The 27,088-nt window shown below is 38.5% G+C and overlaps 1 protein-coding gene across 1 annotated transcript in view; it reads left to right on the top strand.

Annotated features, from left to right (window-relative positions):
- LAMB4 (laminin, beta 4) overlaps positions 1 to 27,088 on the top strand; it is a 103,114-nt gene that overhangs the window by 63,603 nt on the left and 12,423 nt on the right. The window contains 8 exon segments of the mRNA XM_010841502.1: positions 4,038 to 4,096; positions 4,098 to 4,132; positions 9,159 to 9,534; positions 11,414 to 11,574; positions 15,925 to 16,130; positions 16,946 to 17,107; positions 20,519 to 20,663; positions 24,796 to 25,003. Of these exon segments, the coding sequence (XP_010839804.1) occupies positions 4,038 to 4,096; positions 4,098 to 4,132; positions 9,159 to 9,534; positions 11,414 to 11,574; positions 15,925 to 16,130; positions 16,946 to 17,107; positions 20,519 to 20,663; positions 24,796 to 25,003 (1,352 nt within the window).

The following is a 27,088-nucleotide window of genomic DNA, read 5'->3' as shown; positions in this document are numbered from 1 at the left end:
AGTGAGACACAGTGGGGAGACATGCTTTCTAAACATATAAAGAATGTTTTCTTTATGTATTGCTGTGAATCAGTGTTTTTAGATAGGATTGGCCTTTTATGGGCATAGAGTCTGCATTTATCAAGGAATGAAAAGCACCAAAGAAGAGAGAATAAGGGTCTGAAAGTTAAGCTCTGCCCCATTCAGCTTTCTCCAGTCCTCACTAGGACTGGGCAAGTCAAGATTCAAATCACAGTCTTCTCTTTCACTGTTTTGTACATAGAAGAATAGGGAAGCCCCAAGAAATCCATCATTAATCAGAATTGACTACTAACCAGAATGAAAACTGAGTGCCTTCAGAATCCATAATTCCATCTTTAAAAATCAAGCTGTCATTCCCATGGTTCACCAGTTGCTTTATGTATGGTTAAAAAAGATGTCCTCTTATTTTGTTTATCTTCAAGCTACCAGACCAGCAGCAATTGTCTCTAGAGAATGCAGTCCAGGAGTAAATCTTTATGGTTTCATGTACAATTAACTCTACACTTAACTGCACATATGGTTTTCAGTCAATAAAACAATGAGAATGAAAAATTTTTAAAGAATATTAACATTATTTAAGGAAAAAACAATCTCATGATAAGGTTTTTTGCTTAGTAAATATATTCTTTGAAACACTTTTCACATTAATAGAGATGTGAAAAGAAGGGTAAAACAATGATGAGAAGTTTTAGAGTCGAATCCACAGTATAGGGATTAGGGCTTAATTAGAATCAAAATGCCCATTTCAGAAGCTGGAATCTTCCCAATTAATAAGTATGTCTCACCTCCAATTTCAACTCCACTGTTCAACTTATTAAATGTCAAATTTTGTAGAAGTAAAGTTTTGAAGTAGTTCTTATATATAGAATGGGTTTCCCCTCCTCTTTTTCTTTATCTCTGAGCTTCCTTCCTCTAACCCATATCCACACAAATGCACACCATGGCCTTTTTTTCCTTAATAACTTTTTATATTAAGATAGACTTAGGTTTACAGAAAAGTTATGAAGATAGAGAAGATGTACCCCACACCAAGTTTTCTCTATTATTAAATTTACTATATATTAATATGGTGTATTTCTCATAATTAATGAATTAGTGTTGATACAGTATCATTAACTAATGTTCATAATTTATTCATATTTGATTAGTTTTTTATCTGATGCCCTTTTTCTGTTCCAAGACTTCAGAACACCACGTGACATTCAGTCATCGTATCTCCTTAGGTTGCTCTTGGTTGTGACGGTTTCTTAGACTTTCCTTATTTTTGATGCCATAACAGTTTTGAGTATTTTGTAAAATGTCCTTCAGTTCACATTTATCCTGTGTTTCTCTCATGGTAAGACTTGGATTATGGATTTTGAGAAAAAGATGACCCATGGAGGTCAAGTGCTGTTCTCATCACATCACATCAAAGCTATACACTATTTACATAGCTTGTCATTGCTGCCCTGAACCTTGACCTCCTGGCTGAAGCAGCGTGCATCAGGTTTCTCTCCTGCAAAGTGATCCTTTTGCTCTTTTCCGTACTGTACTCCTTCGGAAGAAAGCACTAAGCACAGCACCACACTTAAGGAGTAGGGAGTTATGCTCTGTCCCCTTGAGGACAGAGTATCTCCATAAATTATTCTATTCTTCTGCACTGGAGTTTTGTCTGCTGTTTCCCATTTCTTCATTTATTTAATCATTTTTTATATCAGTGAACTCAACGATATTTGTACTATACTTTGAGTTATAAATCAACACTACTTAATTTTGTTCAAGTTGTTCCAGTTTTGGTCATGGGAAGCTTTTTCAGTTGGTTTCTTTTTTTTTTTTTCCAGTTGGTTTCTTTAGGCCTTTGACATACCTCAGTATTGTTGGTGTGTTTTTGTTTTTTTTAAGTACCTCCCTACTTTTTGCACTGTAAGATGTTTTAAGCTCCTTTTGTATATTTCCTGCCTCTGCCCTAGAATCAGCCATTTCTTTAAGGAGCACTGGTTCCTTCTATTGGAGAATGATGTTAGAAACCAAGATCTGGGCACTAGACGACCATGACTATTTTATATGCTCCTCTCCACTCATCACACCTGCAGCCACCAACCACAGAACATGTTGAACAAATTAGCAGATTGCCATACACTGCTTGGTTCCTTAATTCATGAGGAAGTCCTCATGCTCATGACATCACTGTCTGGTATGCTTCTTAGACTTTTGGGGAAGCATATTTGTAGGAGCACTTGGCAATGACCACAGTTCAGCCATGGAGGCTAAGGGAAGCCTCCAGAGCTGAAAATCAGATGGTGTTGGTTTAACCAAAGACCTGCTTATGACAAGGGTATTTGGGGTAATCTGGTCCACAGGGGATTCCTTGGGGAAGTTCGCTCTTTACAATCAGAAACACTTTCATTGGAGTATAGAAGAGCCACACGATCATTGAGATTTCCAGCTGTTTAAACAACTGCTGATAAATGTCTCTGTGTCGGCCCGTAGGTGGTCCCTAGTGCATTCTTAGAGAAGCAAATATGCTCTGCAATATTTTCATCAGCAATTTTGATGGAGAAACATATGTATCAAATTTGCAGATACTACAAAATTATAAGTTAATATGATCAAGACAGAACAAGAGACAAGATATTTTACAACTGTCTTATTGACTGGAAACAGGATGACATGTCAGTGGAATAAAAATAAAGTTTTGCAATTGGGTTTTTTAAATCCATTGCACAAATACAGAGAGGGAGTAATAACTTGGCACCAGTTTGTGTGAAAAACATCTGGGAGATTTTCTTTGTGTGCTGCAAGTGAACCAGTGGTGCGGCTTGGGGATGCCCACTCAGGCAGGAGTGGGAGTGCCACGCCCAGCTCCAGGGCAGCCTCTCTCCTCCCACTTGTCCTCTGTACTGGTCAGATGACTCCCAGGAACATTGTCGTCATTTCTGAGTACCACATTTTAAGGACTGAATTGACAAACTAGTGTTTGTGGATAGTGGAGAAGCACCATGCTATTTTGTGATGAAGTCTTAGGGGTGACTGATTTAAAATAACGAAGCATATACAAGTTGAGAACGGCCACCTCTAGTTGAGAGATGGACTGTACAAAGGAAGAGGGAAGCTATATGTTTTGTGCAATTTCCTTAAGACTGGGCTTAGAACAACGGGAGCAAGTTACAAGGAGCAGATTCTGCATCAACATATGGAAAGCATTGCCCAGCAGTCAAAGACAATGTGGCGACGTGACAACTCTTGGGACTACAGGCTCCTGCAGTTCCCTATATTTAAGCAAAAGCCAGTGGTTACTCCAGAAATGGGTAGCAGTTTTAGTAGTCCAGTCGCTTTAAGAATTCAGCTACTTCTGGAGTCCTCTTTGGGTAAGCAGATTTGGTCAAGTATAATGTAGGACCACAACAATAGTGATTGGCCTTGTGTTTTTTCCCATTAATTTTCTAATCTCCTCAGTGTTCAGAAAATCTGGTCAAGAATCCAGTTGGGAGGATACAGAGAAGTTCAGCCCTCTCTCCAAAATACAGTTAAATAATTGTCACTAAATGATTAAGCTTCATTTACAAAAAAAAAAAAAAAAAATTGTGGAGGAAAAACACTAGCCCAATTGGGAAAGACTCCAATTTACATTTCATAATGGAAACATTTGCCAAACTTATTGATGGATGTTAAAACCAGGTCTTTGGTCTCTCTCTCTCAGGGGAGAACTCTCAGAACCGTAGAGGAGAAGAATGTGGCCCATTTCCTATTATGTATTTTGCTTTCATTTACATCTGTGGCCGTTTACCAGTTTGGGGCCACCTGTCCCTGAACAGCTGGAAGCAGGCGGTATATTCAAGAGCCCTCAGCCAAAACGCATTAACTCTTGATCCTTGGTGTTGTCGGGGGTGGTTGCTGCCATGGGAATCCTCCTCCTGCCTCTGCACAGCTGTAAGTCCTAAATCACTGGAGGGAAAAGTTGTTTTGTATTTAATTTGCATTTTTTTTTTTTTAGATCATAAAGCTTGCCAATTTCTTACCCATGACCATTCTCACAGCTTACAGGCCAGTGTCCGTGTAGATTAGGCTATGATGGGAAACGCTGCTCTGAGTGTGAGGAATCATTATGAGGATCCCCTAGGGCAATGCATTCGTAAGTATTGGTTCTAAAAATGTGAGTACAGTCAACCTGGTCCTACCACAGGCTTGCTGTGAACCAACGGAATTTTAAATTCCTTTATTTGGTAGAAAATTCACAAACTTAAAAAAAAAATTTTCTATATTAATAAAATGAAAGCTGTATAAACCAATTAGATTTCTCTTTCTTCTTTTCCATTATGGTTTTTCACAAGATATTAACTGTAGCTCCCTGGCTATATAGTGTGGGCTTCCCAGGTGGCCCTAGTGGTAAAGAACCCACCTGCCAGTGCAGGAGACATCAAGAGACTCCAGTTCCACCCCTGGGTCGGGAAAATCCCCTGGAGGAGGGCATGGCAATCCACTCCAGTATTCTTGCCTGGAGAATCCCATGGACAGAGGAGCCTGGAGGGTTATAGTCCATAAGGTCGCACACAGTCGGACACAACTGAAGTGACTTAGCACACACACATGTGCTATACAGTAGGATCTTGTTGTTTATCCATCCTATATATAATAGTTCGTGTTTGCTAATCCCAAACTCCCAATCCATCCCCTCCCCCTTGGCAACCACAGTGTGTTCTCTGTGAGTCTGTCTCTGTTTTGTAAAATAAATTCGTTTGTGTCATGTTTTAGATTCCACATGTAAGTAACATCGTATGGTATTTGTCTTCCTCTTTGTAACTTCCTTCACTTACTATGGTAGTCTCTAAGTCCATCCACATCACTGCAAATAGCATTATTTCATTCTTTTTATGGCTATGTAGTGTTCCATTATATATATGTACCATGTCTTTTATCCATCCATTTAGGTACATTTAGGTTGTAACCATGTCTTGGCTATTGTGAATAGTGCTGCTATGATCATAGGGGTGAATGTATCCAGCCATATGCCCAGGAGTGGAATTGCTAGACCATATGACAACTCCATTTTTAGTTTTTTGAGTAACCTCCATATGGTTCTCCGTAGTGGCTGTACCAATTTACATTCCCACCAACAGTGTAGGAGGGTTCCCTTTTCTCCACACTTCTCCAGCATTTGTTGTTTATAGATTTTATATATATATAATTTTATGTGTTATTTTTGGCTGTGCTGAGTCTTCCTTGCTGCAGGCTTTCCCCTAGTTGTGCAGGGTGGGAGTACTTTCTAGGTGCGGTGCTCGGCTTCTCATTGCAGTGCTTCTCTTGTTGTGAAGCACAGGCTCTAGGGTGCGAGGGCTTCAGTTGTTGCAGTGCTGGCTCAGTAGTTCCAGTTCCTGGGCTCAGAGTACAGCTCAATAGTTGTGGCTTATTTGCTTTGCGGTATGTGGGATCTTCCTGGATCAGGGATCGAATCCATGTCTCCTGCAGTGGCAGGCAGATTCTTTACCACTGAGCCACCAGGGAAGCCCTAGACATTTTTATGATGATCATGTGACCAATATAAGGTGATACCTCATTGTAGTTTTGATTTGCATTTCTCTAATAATTAGTAGTGTTGAGCATCTTTTCATGTGCCTGTTGGCCATCTGTATGTCTTCTTTAGAAAAAATGTTTGTTTAGGTCTTCTGCCCTTTTTTCAATTGGGTTGTTTGGTTTTCTTTGTTTTGTTTTGTTATTGAATTGTATGAGCTGCTTGTATATTTTGGAAATTAAGCCCTTGTTGATCATGTCATTTGCAAATATTCTCTCCCAGTCCACAGATTGTCTTTTCATTTTGTTTATGGCTTCCTTTGCTGTGCAAAAGCTTATAAGTTTGATTAGGTCCCATTTGTTTATTTTCATTTTTATTTCCATTGCCTTGGGAGACTGACCTAAGAAAACATTAGTATGATTTATGTCAGAGAATGTTTTGCCTAAGTTCTCATCTAGGAATTTTATGGTATCATGCTTTATATTTGAAAATTTACAAACTTTAATCTTAGTTTTGAAAAAAAAAAAAGTATTTTTAGCCCTTAAAAGTTTTTTCTCTTATATTAAAACTTTGCACTATATTGAATGTTAGGTTATATTAAAATTCCTCAAAGTTGTTAATATGGAACAGATTTTTGAGATCATAACTTGTAGCCAGTTTTCTGCCATCTGGAAGCATGCTGATGAAAACAGCTAATTTGGATCAAGGTAGAGGCTGGGAAATGGATCATAAGAAGCCAGCAGAGCAGATGTTTCCTTAACATGGCTTTCATAACTTGGGGTTTATCACAGATTCACTTATTTATTTATTTAAAAACAGTCCCAGAGTGTCTGCTGGGTCCTCAGGGTAGTGAGCAAAGAAGGCAAGGCCTCCAAATTTGAGGAGTTTGTGTTCCTACTGCCTTTCATTCCATTAGCACTAGTTATAGGATTTAAAGCGGGGCTGTTTATTTCTATTTATTTATTCTTAATACACAGCCAGTGCTCCTGGCATCTTTAAAAAATAAGATTGTCTTTTTATTTATTTTTAGCTGCGCCTCACAATATGTGGGATCTCAGTTCCTGGACAAGCGATCGAACCCATGTCCCCACAGTGGAAAAGTGGAGCCTTAACCTCTGGACTGCCAGAGAATTCCCAGGGCAAGGCTGTTTCCTACTACCTTCTGCAAACATGGAACCATTTTACATCCGAACTATCCAGTGCAGGGACCACTAGTTGTATTAAGCACATGCACTTATGGCTAGTGCAAGTGAGAAAAACAAGTGTTTATTTCATTTAATCCATTTATATTTAAACAGCACATGTGGTTAGTAGCTACCATATTGGACAGTGCTAATGTAGAGTCTGGGTTGGTTCTAGGAGGAGGGATTTTTGAATCCCTCTTTGAAATCCACTTCCAAAAGAAGTCAAACTAAAGAAATATCAGATGTGATGGACTTACCATTGCGGTCATTTCTATTCTGTGTAGCCACATATGGGAACTCTTTCTTCCTGTCCATTCCTTTATAAATGTGCTTTTGTGGTTAAAAAAAAAAAAAAAGCCTTTGGTTTTTTGCCACATTCAAAGATGCAATTTTCCAAGTGGAATTGCTACTTTAAAAACCAGGAAGGAATGTTGGCTCTTAGAAAATCTTTCTTAGAGAGCCTATATTCCTGTGTCCCTCTAATATTTTAATAATCTTATTTTATAAAAATGCTTTCATAGAGGAAACTTTGCAAATGGTCAGCTCAGGCTACAGACCCCACTAGTGCTCCTGGAGAAGAACAGACAATAAGGGAGAGCCTTGGCCTCTAGGTGGTGAAATGCACAGAGTACCCCCAGGGGTTCCTGCAGAGGCCTCTGGACCAAAACGAATGTGCCAGACAGATGTCTATTGGAGGAGCCCAGTGTGTTAATCAGTTTTTATTTGTAATTGGCATTATTCCCACTCAGGCTGCCGAATGGATTTTTAAATCACTTGTTCCTTACACTTAAGCCTGTGGCATAGGCTAGTGATTCCCTGACCTTTCGGAAATTGCTTCAATAATAATAATAATTGCTTCAAATAACTCCAGTAGCTCTCTTCATCCTCCATCCTTAGCTGTAATCAACAACCTACTCATCTGAAGTGCATATAGTATCCAGTTTGGGGAGAGTTTTTGTTAATTTTTTGGCTACACTGCATGGCTATGGATCTGCTCCTAGACCAGTGACCGAACCCAAGCCCTCAGCAGTGAAAGCATGCAGCCCTAACCACTGGACCACCAGGGTGTCCTAACCATTGGACCACCACCTAACATCCAAGGTGTTTTTTTGTTTGTTTGTTTTTCTTTTAATTAAGATGGTAAACTTAATGCTTCCCATTTTTTGAAAAGACTTTTTTTTAGAGCAGTTTTAGGTTCACAGGAAAATTGAGAGGAAGGCAGAGATTTCCCATATGTACTCCCAGACCCTACATATGCATGCGCTCCCTCATTATCAACCTCCCCACAAGAGTGGTACATTCATTACAATTGATGAGCCTATATTGATACATTGTAATCATCAAAGCTCATAGTTTATATTAGGGTTGACTTGGTATTGGGTTTAGACAGATGTCTAATGACATGTATCTATCAGCATAGTATCATACAGGGTATTTCCACTGCCTTAAAAATCCTCTGTGCTTTGCCTTCTATCTATCCTTACACACCCCTTAACCCCTGGCAACAACTGATCTGTTTACTGTCTCTATGGCTTTTTTTGCCTTTTCAGAATATCTGTAGCTGGAATCATATTACAATATTTAACTTTTCCAAAATGACTTCTTTCATTTAGTAGTAAGCCCCTAAGATTCCTCCATGTTTTTTTATGACTTAACACTCATTTCTTTATAATGCTGAATAATATTTAATTGTCTGGATGTATCACAGTTTCTTTATCCATTCACCTAGACATCTTGGTTACATCTAAGTTGGCAATTATGCATAACATTGCTATAAACATCCATTGTAGGTTTTATGTGGACGTGTTTTGAATTCCTTTGGGTAAATACCAAAGGGAGATTCCACACACACACTTTTTTGAGAACAGAACAGTCTTTCTTATGCAAGGAAGACACCACATCCAGGCTGGGTTTCACTAAGAAAAAGTGTGATCATGGGCCTTCTTAGAGAGTCTGTGACATGCCTAAACCACCCTGCAGGAACAATAGCAGTTGTCCACAAGTGTGTCACTCGATTGATACTCTTCACCCACATAGGTGAAGAACCCAGATGTGAACAACTCACACACTTGCAGTAAAAATGACATCTAATAATGCCCATGTAAGAACCAAGACCTGGGACTTCCCTGGCAGTCCAGTGGTTAGGACTCCACACTTGCACTGCAGGACGCACGGTTTCCGTCCCTGGGCAGAGAACTAATCCTGCAAGCCAAGTGGCGTGGCCAAAACAAAAACAAAAAACAGAACAAAAACCCCAGGAGCTGATTTGTCTGGAGTGAAAAGAGGGATGCTATGTTTTAATGGCCATTGCAAAGATCTCTGAAATTATCCTGCTTTAAATGTTCACCTTAGAAATGGGATTTAGGAAGTTTCTCAGGGAAGAGGAGGGGACTTTATTCTTGAGCTGGTAAGGAGCCAAAGGCCAGGTGACTGACATTCTCTGCTCCTTCTCCCATCTTTTTCAGCATGTGACTGCAACAAGGAAGGTTCCCAGAAGCCTGTCTGTGACCAGGACACAGGCACGTGTCGATGCCAGGAGGGCATTTGTGGCCCTCGATGTGATCGCCGTGCCCAGGGTCATGACCAGGAATTCCCCACTTGTCTTCGGTATCGCTTGTGCTTTGATCAATGGGACCACACTATTTCTTCCCTCTCCACAGTGGTGCAAGGGTTAATTAGGCTGGCTGCTAACATGGAAGATAAAAGAGAGACCCTGCCTGTCTGTGAGGCCGACTTCAAAGGCCTCAGAGAAAACATGTCTGAAATAGAAAGGATTTGGAGACATCCTGTTTTCTCATCTGAGGAATTCTCAAAAGTCAAGGATTATCATGACTCTGTTCGGTAAGGTTTGTGCAAATAATATGTCGCCAAGTTCTTGATTTACCTTAACTCCCGAGAGCTTTAACCACTTTCAGCTTAGAAATGTACCTTTGTTAACATTAGGAGAATGATCATTGTTCAATTAGTAACCAGGCTGATGATCATATCTGTCTGTCTCTTTCCTATCTAGTTAAGATTGCATGTGATTTTTCAGAATGTCATTGATTATAACAAAAAGGCAACCACAAGGTTAATCGGGAAGCCCAAACTCAGCAGAGCTGAAGGACACAAAATTGGAAGTAGGAAGGTTTCTAATACACAATTTTTTTTCAACCATGTACTCAGGGAAATTTGCTTAATGTTCCCAAATTCCTCAGTTGTTTACACGCCCATACATTACTGTGAAGTTGTATAATGAGTACAATAGTTCTTTCAAAATGCAGTATCATTTTTTCATTCTTCAAATTGTTCTAGAGATGATGTTGATTGCTGTGGCCCAGGAGTCAGCAAGACATAGTTCACAAGCAACATCCAACCCATCACATTTTTTGTAAATAAAGTTTTATTGGAACACAGCCATACCCATCATTTACATCCTCTGTGGCTGCTGTCCCTCTGCAATGACAGAGTTGAGCAGTTGTGATAAGGATGCTATGGCCCCCAAGGCCTGAAATATTTACTTTCTCACCCTTTACAGAAGAAGTTTACTGACCTGATCTGGGCAAATGAGGATGAGTTGGGTATAGTTTCTACCCATCTAGGAGCACACAGTCTACAAAGAAACCAAGAAGATTATGGTTCTATAAAAAATATTCCTCCTCCCCAGAAAAGCTCATGGATTAAAGAATAGTTGAAGCTACAAAGTTGCATGTTATATAAAACACAAGTGTAAATAAGGCCATTCATTTTGTCAGTTTTGTCACCAGACAAAAATTCCAGAAGTATATAGTAATTGCTTAAAAGTTAAACAGGGAGGATGATGCAATTCACCTGGTTAGTTCAGAGGACGGGCCACTGGCATCATAAACATAGCTCTAGGGCCCAGGGTGGTAACATGTTCAGATCAAGCTGGCAGGTGAGAACAAGCACTTCCATACCCTAGTAAAGACCGTGGGTCCCCAGAGCTCCCCACTTTTTAAGTGATGTCAGATATCCAGATTTCTATGGAAATGTCCCCACTTTAAAATATAGGCAGCTAATTCAATAGCGCTTTTTAAAAGCGCTGTATAGGCCAAAGAAACATGGCTGAGAATGAGCTTGTCCCACGGACCACTAGTTTGTGCTTGTCAGACCCAGCAGGTAAAACGGAACTGAGAGAGCAGAAGGAGCCAGTCCATAGTGGATGGTCCAAACAAAGGGAGTGCAAGAGCCCAGAGCAGAGCCAGCGAGAACAGGAGTCCCAGTGCCGGGTCTGAAATGGTAAGGGACGCCTGCCCCTTCCTGGTCCACCTGTTGAACTCCTGTTCCTCTGTAACAACCACCCAAACACCGCCCCCTCTCTGAAGCCTTTCCTGACGACCTCAGAGAAAGGATGTGTTTCCTTCTCCATCTTTCCATGTCTTGGTAGTTCATTTGCCACTACCTCACTGAGGACCTCCTGTGGGCAAAGCTGTTTTCTCTATGAATGTATTCTCCAGGCCTGATTTAGTTAAATAATAAATGTTCGCTGGGTAAATTACAAATCAAAATGGCAGTAGGGGAAGGACAGAGCACTCAGGATGTCCATAAGCATAGATTCAGAAGTCAGACTACTGCAGTTGAAATCCACCCGAAGTATGAGGATACTTAATAATGAGGGCAATTTCTTTGTGTGTGTGTGTGTGTGTGTGTGTATGTTTTCCACCAATCTGTCAAATGTAATATAAGTTTTGCTACATTTACTCTCATTTCCCCCTTATAGGAAACAAATCATGCAGCTAAGTGAACAGCTGAAAACAGTGGATGAATTTGAAGACCTGAAAGAAACAATAGTCAGAATGAGGAATGAAACAAACCTCTTACTTGAAGATCTTCAGGAAGGAAATGATCTGCACTCCAGTGCCTGGAATGCAAACCTCATGGGTAAGAGAGAAAATGTACCCTAACTGTCTGTTTCTGGACAAGTTGATAAAATCCTTAGTGCATTCCATTAGTGAATCACCCTGTGCTTATTGCCACAGCGCCCAAGCACTTTAAAACATGAAAACATACCCATTAAAGGTAGTATTTGTGCACGAATATTTCAACTTCTTAAAACATTGCAGAGACTGGATAGCATTTGCGCAAAAAAATGCTAACAATTATGCAATACTAAACATATACTAAAACCCAAAGTATTCAGATGCCAAGCCACACAAGGATCTTGTGTAATCATCAGCTTGGAAATTCTAATGTGGCCATAAGAAAATGAGAGAGATATGTTTTGATACCTTCCTGAATATAAGCCTCTCAGATTCCAGCAATCATAAACACAAAAGAATATGAATCAAAAAGAACTTACATATTTCTTGTAAGAACTTTGTAGGAATTTGGAGACATGTAACACATCAGAAGGCTGGAGTCCATATTGCATAGTTTTTAAAAATGAATGGGAGCCATGCCAAAGCCAAGACCAACTTGGAGGAGAAATGGAACTCTGAAACAAAACTTGAATTAAGTCATAGCCTCTTTTCCCATGAGATCCTTGTTATGTTTGGAAATGGAAAGACATCTTGTTAACTACCAGGAGAGGTAGCACTGATCTTATTCACACAGAACCCATCTAGTTGAGAGATGAAACCTATCTGAAGGCAAAAGCATCATCTGATTTTCCTTATCCTATGTCTGTGCTCCTGTTTGTCATCGATCTTGAGCTAAACAAGAAAAAAAAATAGATGGCAACTATGATGCTAAAGGAAGGCCTGGATTTAATGAAATCACTATTGATGATGCTTAATAAATGCCATATAAAGAGTAAGGAATTTGCTCTGATTCCTAATCTGGAAGAAGGTGCCCAATGAAAGAATTGAAAATCCATCAGCAGTCACCCAAGCCAGATAGAAGAAAGCAAAACTGACCCATGCTGATCCTCTCAAACTTGCATTCCAACAGCAGTTACTGGGCTTTTTCTCAATGCCTGACACTGTACTGGGCATCAGAGACAGGCAGTAAATTCAGCCAGTCCTCACCCTGAAGTCACCCCAATCTCATGTGGAAAAGCCAGGCATATAAACAACCCCAAACAGTGAACAGACTCTGTTAGAGCATCTTCAAACTGCTTCAGGAACATAATAGAGAGAATGGTATTAGTCCTGTGTATATTAGAAAAGGCTTCATAGAATAAAGATAAATTTGCCAGATAAATCAAGGCAGAAAATCATCACAAGCAATAGAAAGATGAGTTTTGTTTGTTTAGGGAAGTGGTTCATGGTAAATAAAAATCATGATATGTTAAGAATTCAGTTCAGTCACTCAGTTGTGTCCAACTCTTTGCCACCCCATGGATTGCAGCAAACCAGGCCTCCCTGTCCATCACCAACTCCCAGAGTTCCTCATACTCATGTCTATTGAGTCAGTGATGCCATCCGAGTATGTTAGTATAAAAACCAGGAATGTTTAGAAGATAAAGAGTGGCTGTCATGCCTGGACTCTGGTTATGTATGGAGTAAAGATCAGAATCATGAACCTTTGGTTCCTAAAATAGTCTAAAACCCTAATATGCTATCATTTACATTAAAACATCACATTATGCTTACAGGAATTTGTATTTCTATCAAAATATAGAGAAGTGTTTAAGAACACAGTCTCTAGAGTCAAACTACTTAGCTTCAAATCCTTGCTGCATCTCTTACTATCAGTGAGAATTTACTGTCATCAGAGCCTCGTTTTTCCACTTGTAAAATGGGGTTTGGGCTAATTCTCAGTGTTTTGTAAAATTAAGGATGAAAATTGATCAGAAGTACCGGTATATAGAAAGCACTTAGCACCGTTTGGCGGCTCAGGCAGTAAAGAGTCTTCCTGCAATGCAGGAGATGTGGATTTGATCCCTGGGTTGGGAAGATCCCCTGGAGAAGGGAACGGCTACCCATTCTTGCCCGGAGAATTCCATGGACAGAGGAGCCTGGCAGGCTACAATCCACAGGGTCATAGAGAGTCTGACACGACTGAGTGACTTTCACTTTAGCACAGTAGCTGTTGTCATCAGCTTCAACATCAGTTTAGTTCAGTTCAGTCTCTGAGTCGTGTCCGACTCTTTGCGACCCCATGAATCGCAGCACGCCAGGCCTCCCTGTCCATCACCAACTCCCGGAATTCACCCAGATTCACGTCCATCAAGTCAGTGATGCCATCCAGCCATCTCATCCTCTGTTGTCCCCTTCTCCTCCTGCCCTCAATCCCTCCCAGCATCAGAGTCTTTTCCAATGAGTCAACTCTTCACATGAGGTGGCCAAAGTACTGGAGTTTCAGCTTCAGCATCATTCCTTCCAAAGAAATCCCAGGGCTGATCTCCTTCAGAATGGACTGGTTGGATCTCCTTGCAGTCCAAGGGACTCTCAAGAGTCTTCTCCAACACCACAGTTCAAAAGCATCAATTCTTCGGTGCTCAGCCTTCTTCACAGTCCAACTCTCACATCCATACATGACCACAGGAAAAACCATAGCCTTGACTAGACAAACCTTTGTTGGCCAAGTAATGTCTCTGCTTTTGAATATGCTATCTAGGTTGGTCATAACTTTCCTTCCAAGGAGTAAGCGTCTTTTAATTTCATGGCTGCAGTCACCATCTGTAGTGATTTTGGAGCCCAAAAAATAAAGTCTGCCACTGTTTCCACTGTTTCCCCATCTATTTCCCATGAAGTGATGGGACCAGATGCCATGATCTTCGTTTTCTGAATGTTGAGCTTTAAGCCAACTTTTTCACTCTCCACTTTCACTTTCATCAAGAGGCTTTTGAGTTCCTCTTCACTTTCTGCCATAAGGGTGGTGTCATCTGCATATCTGAGGTTATTGATATTTCTCCTGGCAATCTTGATTCCAGCTTGTGTTTCTTCCAGTCCAGCGTTTCTCATGATGTACTCTGCATAGAAGTTAAATAAGCAGGGTGACAATATACAGCCTTGATGTACTCCTTTCCCTATTTGGAACCAGTCTGTTGTTCCATGTCCAGTTCTAACTGTTGCTTCCTGACCTGCACATAGGTTTCTCAAGAGGCAGGTCAGGTGGTCTGGTATTCCCATCTCTTTCAGAATTTTCCACAGTTTATTGTGATCCACACAGTCAAAGGCTTTGGCATAGTCAATAAAGCAGAAATAGATGCTTTGCTGGAACTCTCTTGCTTTTTCGATGATCCAGCAGATGTTGGCAATTTGATCTCTGGTTCCTCTGCCTTTTCTAACAGGTCAGCAAACTACAGTCTGCCTGCAGATCCTACCCACAGCCTGTGGTAGATTTTTTTTTTTTTTTCCTTTTTTAAAAAAAAAAAATTTACTTTTAATTGGAGGATAATTGCTTTACAATACTGTGTTAGTTTCTGCCATACATCAATATGAATCAACTACAGGTATACGTATTTCCCCTCCCAGTCTATTTTTATAAATAAAGTTTCAATAGGAGACAATCTCACCTATTTATTTGCATGGTTACTGTTACAGTGGCAGAATTGAGTAGTTGTGACAGCAATGTAATGGTTGCTGCTGCTGCTAAGTTGCTTCAGTCGTGTCCGACTCTATGCGACCCCGTAGGTGGCAGCCCACCAGGCTCCCCCGTCCCTGGGATTCTCCAGGCAAGAACACTGGAGTGGGTTGCCATTTCCTTCTCCAATGCATGAAAGTGAAAAGTGAAAGTGAAGTTGCTCAGTCATGTCCGACTCGAAGCAACCCCATGGACTGCAGCCCACCAGGCTCCTCCATCCATGGGATTTTTCAGGCAAGAGTACTGGAGTGGGGTGGCCTAAAACATTTATACTCTGGCCTTGGTAGAATGAGTTTGTCAACTTCTGTGCTATGTAGTGGGATAAACTTGGTTCATCATCTTAGAGTTCATATAGGTAGTCAAAATTAATACCTTACATATGTGAAACATTTCACAGAGTATTTTTATATTATTTCCCTTAATCTTCACAAAGTATTATCCCTAATTTACAAGAAACATACTCTAAGAGACTAATGGGTTTGCTCAAGGACATACCCTCACAGTAAAGGGAGAAGCCAGCATTCAAATCTATGTCTGCAGACTTAAACCTCAGTGCTCTGTAGGTATTCCATCTGTATCTATGACAGGACTTCCAACTTTTCCCCATGAAGTGCAAACTCAAGGGAATGGGTGTTGAGTTTTTGTATTGATCATTGAGAGCAAGATAGTCTAGTCAAGTTGGAGAATAATTATGTTGATAGCCCATGTATAATTTCAGTTGTTTCCACAAAATTTATCTTACCTCAATTGGTGTTGATGTAGATTTTTCAAAGAACATCAAGAAATATTATCAGAGTTCTTTATCTACTGAAAAGAAAACTAATGAAACTACATCCATCATTAACAACTCCCAAAATACCAGGAATGACTTCCTTCGTATCTTAGATACACTAACCTCAAAAGAAGACTTGTCATTGGAGAAATTAAAGCAGATCAAGATACCAAATATTCAAATATTGCAAGAAAAGGTAAATGTTCATGACAGTATAGTAAAAGTATCTGTGGTTTTTACTTGATATGTGTGTGCTTGATCACTCAGTCGTGTCTGACTCTTAGGGACACCATGGACTGTAGCCAGGCTTCTCTGTCCATGAAATTTTCCAGTCAAGAGTACTGGAGTGGGTCGCCATTTTCTTTTCCACAGGATCTTCCCAACCCAGAAATCATGCCCACATCTCCTGCCTTGGCAGGTGGATTCTTTACCACTGGACTACCTGGGAAGCCCGACTTGATATACAAGTCTTTTCTATTTCCCTGTCTAATGTTTTATTTCATTTTTAGTTTATATTTTATAAGTATGGGAATAATATATAAATAATATAACCTATATTTAATCTAAAAATAATGTAATTTTTTAAATTTCTGAAGTCCAAGTTTGAAAAAAATCAAAAAGTAAAGATTGTGGCTTAATTTTATTATTTTATACTATTTACTATTTCCCAAATGGTACAGACTGTGGATATTTACTCCTCCTGCTTCATAAGTGAAAGGTAGTTTTTATTTTTAAAAAGATGAAATTAACATGGAAATGCTTAATATTTTCCAAAGAAACCATAAGTATGAAAGTGTTATTGATTGCCACCAGTGCTAGCAACAAATAAGTTAGATATGTATTCAGTTAACTAGGAAACATTTAATGGGTCATATCTACATATTAAGCATGAACAACTGTTGAAAAAACACACATGAATAGAGCAGGGTCTTGCCTCAGTGAGCCTGGATGACGTTAGAAAAACCCTCTGCCAACAAGTCACTTTTTCACATAGATCCCTTTTCCTCTCAGGTGTGTGGAGCAGAAGAGGACACGACCTACGTGCTCTCATCCTGTGGCAGCCCGAGCTGTTACGGCTCCCCAGCCCTCTCAAGGAATGCCCTGCAGAAAGCTCAAGAAGCAGAGTCTGTGGTTCACAGTTTGAACAGCCAAGTTCACAGGTTGAAGAAACAGGTAAATGATGTCTTCTCATGCTTTATTTGCAAAGCTATAGCAATTTAAAAAAAGCAAACTGCTTGAAATTTTTAAAATTTCCATTTATTTTCTAAGTGAAAGAATAGATTCTAGATGTTAGGTGTTCTTTTGCCTGGAAATACAGAATAAAAATTTTAAAAAGTTATGAAAGTGTTAGTTGCTCAGTCATGTCTGACTCTTTGTAAACCCATGGACTGTAGCCCGCCAGGCTCCTCTGTCCATGGAATTCTCCAGGCAAGTATACTGGAGTGGGTTGCCATGTCCTTCTCCAGGGGATCTTCCAAACCCAGGGATCGAACCTGGATCCTCCTGCATTACCATCTGAGCCACCAAGGAAGCCCTAAAAATATAGACGTGACTATAAACGGTGAATAGAAGGAGATGAAAATATTGACATATTTTCTCATATATATGACATATAAAAATGTGTATGTATGTGTGTATAACATTGTGTGTGTGTGTGTGTATGGAAAGAAAAGAGAAAAACAAAGTATATGTTCATAGGATATACATAGACGTTTGATTATGATTCCTTTATAGCAAACACTGCATAGAAATGTGTAAATTCCTAGCCTTGGAGGTTTGAAAACTATAGAAATCTCCAAATAAAGAATAATTTTTCATTAATTCAAGAATGTGTTTGAAATTCTACTAAATAGACAAATTTTAATGTTAGAATTTAATGTTAGAAAATGTTTTTAATAGGATTATACCCTTACTTCCTTAAACTCCTTCCTAGGTTGATATGATAAAGTTGTTTTAATATTTAAGTACCTGATAACAGAATCTCAAATAATTTTAAACGATTTAAAAAATCATTTCTAAAAAATGAGTATAATTTTCAGTTACCTAGTTTTCTTCAGGCTTTTGATCAATACATTATATTCATCTTGAAAGGATAAATATAAATTTAAGAGTTTTGTGAGTACATTTTGTTCATCTTGAAAATAAGATGGTATGCTCCCTAGTTTCCTTTGTTTTTTTTAGCAATATACATAGAGCCTTTGAAGAAGAAAAGCTGAAAAAAGCTGCATTTTTTTTTTATCAATATAAGATAAATATTATATCAGTCAGCCCTCTTGTTTGCAAGCGGCAGAAACCAACTCCTGAACAGAAAGGAAATGTACGTGCAGACATCTGGGCCTCAGAATTGAAAGAAGGATACAGAGCCAGACTTGAAAATGGGGTGAGAACCAAAGCTAAGATACACACTCCTGCACGTACACCCTGCAGAGCAGCCATTTGTTCCATGAGCCTCGTCTCCATGGACCTGAGCCCCAGCTGGTCCTATATCCTTGCTCCACGGGCTCCAGAATCCAAGTTCTGGAGCAGGTCTCTGATTAGTCAGGTTGAAGAACATCCCTACACATCCTAAATGTTGACATGTTTTGTTTACCTAGGCATCTGTGGCGCTAGTGGTAAAAAACGTGCTTGCCACTGCAGGAGACATGAGATGCAGGTTCAATCCCTGGGTCAAGATCTCCTGGAGGAGGGCATGACAATCACTCCAGTATTCTTACCTGGAGAGTCCCATGGACAAAGAGCCTGGCAGGCTAGAGTCCATAGGATCACAGAGTCGGACATGACTGAAGCGACTTAGCATTCAAATTTGTATTGCCATCTAGTTTTTTCACTTATATATTATCCTTCAATGCTTTAACAAATATTCTTTGAGTACCTATTGCATGCTGGGCATTTATCTACATGCTGGGAATTCAACAGTGAGCAAATACGAATCCTGGTCTTGCATCCCTGTGCTTAAATCAACCCTTAACCATTTCATGCAATGTTAAACTACTATTGTGTCCCTCTTCAAAAACCAGAAATCTCACACCATTTAAATAAGTCCCATGTTAAGTGATTACTTTTAAAAGATAACCCCTGAAGTATATAATAGCAAAATCTTGCTTAATCAACATATAAATGGAGAACTAGAAAAGGATGAAGGTTGTCATGTTGATAAAATGGTGTGCTATTTTCCTCTTGATTAGAAGGGGGAAGCATGCCAGAAGAGATTACGAGAGAATTCTCAGGAGTCGTGACAGAGGATGGATTGCAGAGAGATGTTTTAAGAGTGAAGTAATTTAGCATTCTTGTTCTTTCTGAATATGGCATTAACTAATCTACACTGAGATTTCATCTGTGTAATTTAGTGCTTCCTGACCAGAGTATTTATTTCTGAAATTCTCATATTTCTTCTATGTATTCTTACAATTTCTCCACTTTATTTTTTATTGAAGTATAATTGACATAGGAAATTTGTATTAATTTTAGCTGAACAACATAATGATTTGATATATGTATATATTGTGAAATTATTAGTACAATAAATTTAGTTAATATCCATCCATCACCACATGTAGTTACATTTTCTTTCCTGTGATAAGAACTTTTAAAATCTCTCTTAGCAACTGGTATCCATTTTAAAGTTTAAAAAGTTCTAGAGAATTAAGGAACAACTCCAAAAAATTAAGGTACCTATTTTTCATCATGTAAATATTTCTGTTTTGTTTCATCATTTGCCAGTGACTACCATTAAAGCCTTTTCCACAGAATCTGTATGGCTTAAATTAAGCTGGCTTTTTTATGGGGAAATAAAGGGAGATTTTTTTCCCCTAACTATGCTTGATCCTAATTAGCCCTGCTTCTGTCACAATTAATTTATTCAGTGCAGCTCAACTTGTGGGTGATATTGTTCTATTGCTCTCCATTTTTTTCTCTTTCACTCATTTTTTGGAATCCAAGAAAAAGTCCATGACCTTTTTCAAATCATGCAGTTAAGAATTTGCACTTCTAAGTTGTAAGCATTTTTTAGTCCTTATCGTTTCTCCAAGTATACACAGTATTTGTAATTTATTTTTGTAGCCTGCTCTGAGTTCAAACTCATTTATTAAAAGAAAGAGTGCTTCCCTTATACGCTCAAAGAGAGTATATTATTTGAATTTGAAGAATGTTTAAAAGAGTAACGATTTTAACTTATGTTAAACTTATTAAAATTAATATTTTAACTTATATTAAAGAAAATGTTCTCAGCTTCCTAAACATGATGATCACTGTAATTCTGTGAAATTTTTTGATACCCTAAAGTACTAACATCTCATAAAAAGAAAATTTGTATTTTCAATTTATATCAGGAAAAGTCATTGTTTTCAAATAGCAATTTTGATCACTAATAATGTTTTAAGAGAGAAGTTTACATTATTAAGAAAACAGGATTATTAAAGCAACCAATATCACCTTTTAAAAGAGTCCTTTAACATGAATCTATTGTTTAGTTATCTAGACTTCTATTTTAGTTTTAGTGAGTTCTATTTGGTCAGCTAAGTAACGAGACATCACAAAATATGCCTGATTGTTATGTTTGCCTCTTTTTTGTTTTTTCTATTCCAGATTAGAAATATAAGTAAACTGGCAGAAGTTTGCAAAAAGAGTACACTACAGCTAAGAAAGAAACTGAGGGATATGAAAAGCCAAAGTGAATCTGAAGAACAAAAAATGAATCTTCTAATAAAAAAACTGAAAATATTTTTGTTAGGTAATTGTTTTTAAATATTAGGACTAATTTTTGTTCCTCCTTCTTTCCCCCCCCCCCCATCTTCTCTTCCTTTTTCTTCCTTTTCAATGTATACTGAAGCATCAACCAATTCCAAATTACATTAATTGGAAATCACATGCCTAAATCCAAAATAAGACATACTCGTTGATCTTAAATTTCTTAATGAAAACAATTGCAAAATACTAACTGTATCAAAAAATATGGTTCTTTATATAAGGTTAATTTAGTAATAAATCCTAGAATTTAGTTAAAATTCCAAACAAGTGAACTTAGCGTTTAAAATTATATAATTTTTTTTAAAGGAAAATCTAACATGAAGACTCTGTCAGATTCCACAATCTGACAGAGTGAGATCAAGGTATGCCAATTGCTGGTTAGTATATTAAATACTGTAGTAAAGTGGCATCTAAAATACTGATTATTTTGGATAACTGTTATTGACTATTTTCCAAGACTCATGTTGGCTTTCTGTGACTGCCAGAGGGAACTATTTGATTCATTATTATTATGATTATAAACTTAATATCCCTCATAGTGCCTTATTTTAGGAGAGGTTTGTTGTTTTGTTTTTGATCACCCCATGCATACGGATCTTAGTTTGCTGACCATGGATTGAACCCATGCCCCCTGCAGTGGAAGTGCATAGCTTTAACCAATGGACCACCAGTGAAGTCCCTGGGAAGGGTTTGTTTTAAACTCCAGAGAATTATCAATTAAAGATAAAAATCAAATAGTACAGCTGGAAATTGACCTGAAAACCTCACTTTCTGCAAATAATGTCATTTGGGTACAATACTACATGGAATTGATCTGAGAAAGCTTTCTTTCCCACAGCCATCTTCCAAATTCAGTAATTTAATATCTCCACATGAATTAATAGACAGTTAGGATGTCGGTTACAATCTTTGGAGTCACTTTATTAAATCTCTTTGCTATTGATTTTTATAAGAGACCCCTGTGGCCAAGTTCTATTTCACTGTTTCTAGAAATTGTATTAGCAGCTCTAATACTGATTTTCAAAATAAGAAAAAAATAAGGAGTGAAAATAATCAGTAAAAATGACCAAAATAATCTGTGAAAGTGACTGGGTATGAAATCAGTCAGATGGACATTTGTTCAAAAGCAAATTTTCAATGAGAAGCTAGATGGATTTATATTTACTAGGCATATATCCTAGTAGATCTGTGATTTAATCTAGTAGATTTAATCTCATAATCAATGTCAATTAATGTGAGGAACACATTAGCTATTTCTGCAGATACAAGTTAATTCAGACACCAAAACTAAATATCAGAACTACCACCGCTGTTGTATGAAAATGGTAAAATACAGTCCTGAGCTCAAGCAACAGATCACAAAGCAGGTTCTGCCTGTTTTCCTCCTAGTTCACTGGATCATAGAGCCTACTGCTATACTGGTCCTGGTTCTCATTGCTACTAGAATGTTACTTTAAATAGAGTCACAATAAAAATGTCACTTTAATTAGCCGAAGGAATTGGGGGCAGGGGGGAACTGTATTCAGATTATTACAACAAAAATTAGGCTAGGCATCAAGAAAAATCGTGTTCCATAAAAGGAACTTCCCTGGTCAGAGTCCCCAGATTCTTGATCACCAGGAAGTGGTGCCTTTCGCCCACCCAGTTTCTTCATTTTTCTTGGCTGTAAAGCCCAAATAAAAGTATTACATTTATGGTGACCACACTATGCAGCTCTTCTTTGACCATCTTAATATTTTCCTTGTGATCTGAATTCCTTATTAACAGAGTTTTGTGTCACTTTTCCTGAAAGTGAATTTATAATCATTTAAATTTTAATTTTTAATCTCATAATCAATGCCAATAAATGTTTCATGACTGAATGTGGAATTAAGCTCAATTCACTTTTTATTAGCATTTTTCTTTTTAACAAAACAGTTACCATTTCTATAAAGAGCCAGATCCACAGTTCTGTTTAAAATATGGCTTTAATTTATTCATGAAAAATTCTTGTTGCATTTTTTCAAAAGCATTATAGGAAGTAAAGCATTCACTTTGGGAATTTGCGGGCGGTCCAGTGGTTAGGACTTGGCACATTCACTACCAAGCGCCCAGATTCAATCTCTGGTTGGGGAACTAAAACCTTACAAGCTACATGGCACAGCTTTAAAAAAAAAAAAAAAAACTAAGTAAAATAGTCCTTTTATATTAAAACTAGCTAAGGCAAAATGACTGCAAAGAAGGTATATACTTAGGTCGCGTCACTCAAATACTGAAAGCCATCGATGGCTCCCATTGTCTCTTGAATGAAGTCCAGTTTCCTTAGCCCCACGTTTAGGGACTTGTGTGATCCAATCCCAGCCTTCCTGAACTTCAGCTCTTTTTATTTTAAACTTTTTAAGACACTTTTTAACTTTTCACATACTTTTTACACACCCCCTCCACTGGCCAGCCAAACACACTATTTATCTGTTTCACCCTGAGCTGACAATGCCCTTACCTGTCCCTTCAACCCACATCTCCACAGATTTAATCTGTGTGGGCTTCTAAGGCCGGATTTGAATGTCTTCTTAAAGTTCTTCCTGAAATATTTTCTCTTCCCTCTGAACACCACATCATTTTGTCTTACATTTATTCCTTCTCCTCTTATGAAATATCAGTAATCATCTGGAATGACATAATTTCCTGACTTGATGTAAACCCCTTGGAGATCAGATCTGTATCTAATTCATCTCTAACTTCCCCCATGGGACTCAGGATATGTGCCTCAGTAAGGAGCCAGAAAGAGACAAAGAGTTATTACCCCAAACACCAACAGTACATCTTCTACTTCAGTTCTCAAAGGAGGCCAATTCTATTTTCTGAAAAGCAGGGCATAAATGTATTTAGAAGTTTCTTCATAAGATGTTGCTCATACTATATTTTGTCATATCCCTTCTCAAAATAGGCTTTTGAGAAGTAGTATCAGATATAATTACCCTGTTATGCAGATAAGCAAAAATTGTTAGCCTTTTTATTATTTTAAATTAATTTATTTTAATTGGAGGATAACTACTTTACAGTATTGTGGTGGTTTTTCCCATACATCAACATGAATTAGCCATGGGTGTACATGTGTCCCACCATCCAGAACCCTCCTTCCACCTCCCTTCCCACCTATCCCTCTGGGTTGTCCCAGAGTACCAGTTTTGAGTGCCCTGCTTCATGCCGAACTTGGACTGGTCATCTGTTTTCCATATGGTAATATACATGTTTCAGTGCTATTCTCTCAAATCATCCCACCCTGGCCTTCTCCCACAGAGTCCAAAAGTCCGTTCTTTACGTCTGTGTCTCTTTTGCTGCCTCGCGTATAGGATCATCGTTACCATCTTTCTAAATTCCATATATATGTGTTAATATACAGTATTTGTGTTTCTCTTTCTGACTTAATTCACTTTGTATAATAGGCAATTGTGAGCCTTTTTAATGTCATGGGAGATTAGAGTGGAGTTTTGTTGAGTCCAAACCCAGGGCTTCCCTATTGTCTCATTCATGGTGTTTGAATCTTTTTTTTTAAAATTGAACTAGAGTCGGACACGACTGAAGCGACTTAGCAGCAGCAGCAGCATAGCTGATTTATATTGTTGTTAATATCTACTACATAGTAAAGTGATTCAGTTATACATATATTTGCTTTCTTTTTTATATTCCTTTCCGTGATGACTTATCACAGGATATTGAGTATAGTTCCCTGTGCTATGCAGTAGGACCTTGTTGCTGATCCATTCTATGCATAATAGTTTTCCATGGTTTTGAATCTTAGAGACAGGCATCTAAACATTTTAATTGCTTTTGAATCTGTACTTACAATAAGCAATTATTGTGAAGACATTATGTAGGTCACAAAATATCCCAAATCTGTTACTTTTCTAACATTTGTACAGGTTGTGTTCATCATTACACAAACAGTGTTTCTTTCACAGATAAGGGAAAATTGAGGGTGCAGAAGAGTCTATGGGACACTTACAGTCTAGTTCCTATATTCTAGGGACACTAATCAAATACAAATAGATTTAGCTTAGAATTCATTGTGATGCTATTGACAAGATAGAGTGATAAGGAGACACAGTTATCTAAAACGCATCTTCTTATTTAAGAGGAAAACGTGCCTCCAGAGGATGTAGAGAAGGTGGCAAATCGTGCACTTGACATCCACCTACCAATAACATCGCAAAATCTAACCCGTGAACTTGACAAAATATAGAAACTTATGCAACTCTGTGAGGACTACAGGACAGAAGAGGACGGGCTAAACAAATCAGCAGATGGAGCCCAGAAGGTTTTGGTGATGGCAGAAGCAGCTGAGTAAGTGCAATTAATATTAATATTCTCCTCCTGCTCTAACAGGCAATCTGCTGAAAGGCCATCAGAAAAATATTTGCCTAAGCAGCTATAGCATTCAAATGAAATTACCCTCTGATAGTTCATTGCCCAAAATGAAGGCTAAGCTGTCTGTGGAGGTGCCCCAGAAAGCTGGGAAGCTGGGAGGCAGTGCATAAAGATGCTGGTTTGCCATTTTCCTTAGACTGAGCGCCCTTCCTGTGGTCTGTTACCTCTTTATACCAATATACGCCAGTAAATGCCATATATTGCTGCTGCTGCTGCTAAGTCGCTTCAGTCGTGTCCGACTCTGTGCGACCCCATAGACGGCAGCCCACCAGGCTCCCCCATCCCCGGGATTCTCCAGGCAAGAACACTGGAGTGGGTTGCCATTTCCTTCTCCAATGCATGAAAGTGAAAATTGAAAGTGAAGTCGCTCAGTCGTGCCCAACTCTTAGGGACCCCATGGACTACAGCCTACCAGGCTCCTCCTATATTAATTATATGCCAATATCTTATTAAGTGGTGGGAATATCTGTGTATTTCCCCCTTCTTTTACACTGATTTTTGGTTCTTTCTATATTTATGGCAATAAGCAGTACTTTGAAAATCTAAACTTAAAATATATATATATATCACGTTAAAAAGATATGATAGTAAGGAAAAGAAGAAAAGGACTCTAGTGCCCCTAAAGTAGTACTGGAGTAGAATGATATATACAGCACACAAAGTCAACTAATTCTTGCTTCCTTTTGCCCTTGTCAACTTCACTAACCAAAAATGAGAAGCCACCTTGATGTTTTTATGATCGTGGGGTACTGTGAGTCAAGGTCATAGGGTCAGTGGATAATGGTACCATCATCTACATCCACCATCATTTTTGGATGCCCTGAAGCAGAGTTGAGACCTGAACTATCTCACCATCCACTTATACATATAAGGTCCCTCAGACTCCACTGAAAGCCCAGCCCCACCCAGTTTTACTATTTACAACTAGGAAGATTAAGTAACTACAGCACGATCATACTGCTGTTAAAAATGATGCTGATGAAGTAACATGCAGAGATTCTTACAGTGTAATAGTAATACTCTTAGAAAGAAGATAACACATTATACACAGAAGAGGCTCTCAGTCATGAAAACAAAAATCTTATAAGGACAAAAATGTTAGAATATGCCAATATCATAAAAGGTGGTAGAATTATTGGTACATTTTCTCTCCGATAATTTTTTCTTTCTTCTATTTTGGGGAGTGCTCTCTAAATGTACTATAATGAGCAATACATTGAAAATCTAAGGGAAAAAGGAATTAAAAAGATACAGGGATAGGGGGAGTTATGAGAAGGCAAGACTCAGGAACCCTCTTCTGTAACTGTAGAGAAAGAAGTGTGGAAAAGGAAAGCTACATACTGTATGATTCTTACTCTAAGACCTCTGGAAATAGCGCAACTATGGGGACAGTGAAAAAAAAAAAAAGATCAGTGGTTGCAGAGATTGAGGAGAGGGATGAATAGGCAAACACAGAGGAATTTTAGGACAGTGAAAATACTCAGTTTGATACTATAGTGATAAATGCATGTCATTATACATTTGTCCAAACCCACAGAATGGACAACACTGAGAGTGAGCCCTAATGTAAACTGTGGCCTTTGGGTGATTATGATGTGTCAGTGTAGATTCATCAGTTGTAACAAACGGACCCTCTGGTGTGGGGTGTCAATGACTGGGGAGGTTATAAGTGTTTGGGAAATCTCTGTACCTCCCTCTCAATTTTGCTGTGACCCTAAAACTGCTCTTAAAAAAATAGTATTTTTCTTTAAACAGAAAAAAAATTACCACTGGGAGGAGAGGATGGGTTGATTGGAGAAGGGGATGTTTTGCCATTTAGCTATATACAAACATTTCTAACTATGCCTCTATTAAGGTCAGTCAGCTATCTCCCTGACTTTGTACATTCTTCCAAAGGTTCTTCTGAGCCTGTAGATCTAAGTATCTGGTGAATGTTGACTTGAGGTGAGCTCATTTCTGTAAAATAGACTATCACTTGGAATGCTTGTGATTTTAACCTCT

The sequence above is a fragment of the Bison bison genome, unplaced genomic scaffold, assembly GCF_000754665.1.
Source record: "Bison bison bison isolate TAMUID 2011002044 unplaced genomic scaffold, Bison_UMD1.0 scf7180017864162, whole genome shotgun sequence".
In the NCBI taxonomy this organism is placed as follows: Eukaryota; Metazoa; Chordata; class Mammalia; order Artiodactyla; family Bovidae; genus Bison; species Bison bison.
This window is presented reverse-complemented; position numbering and strand designations above follow the sequence as displayed.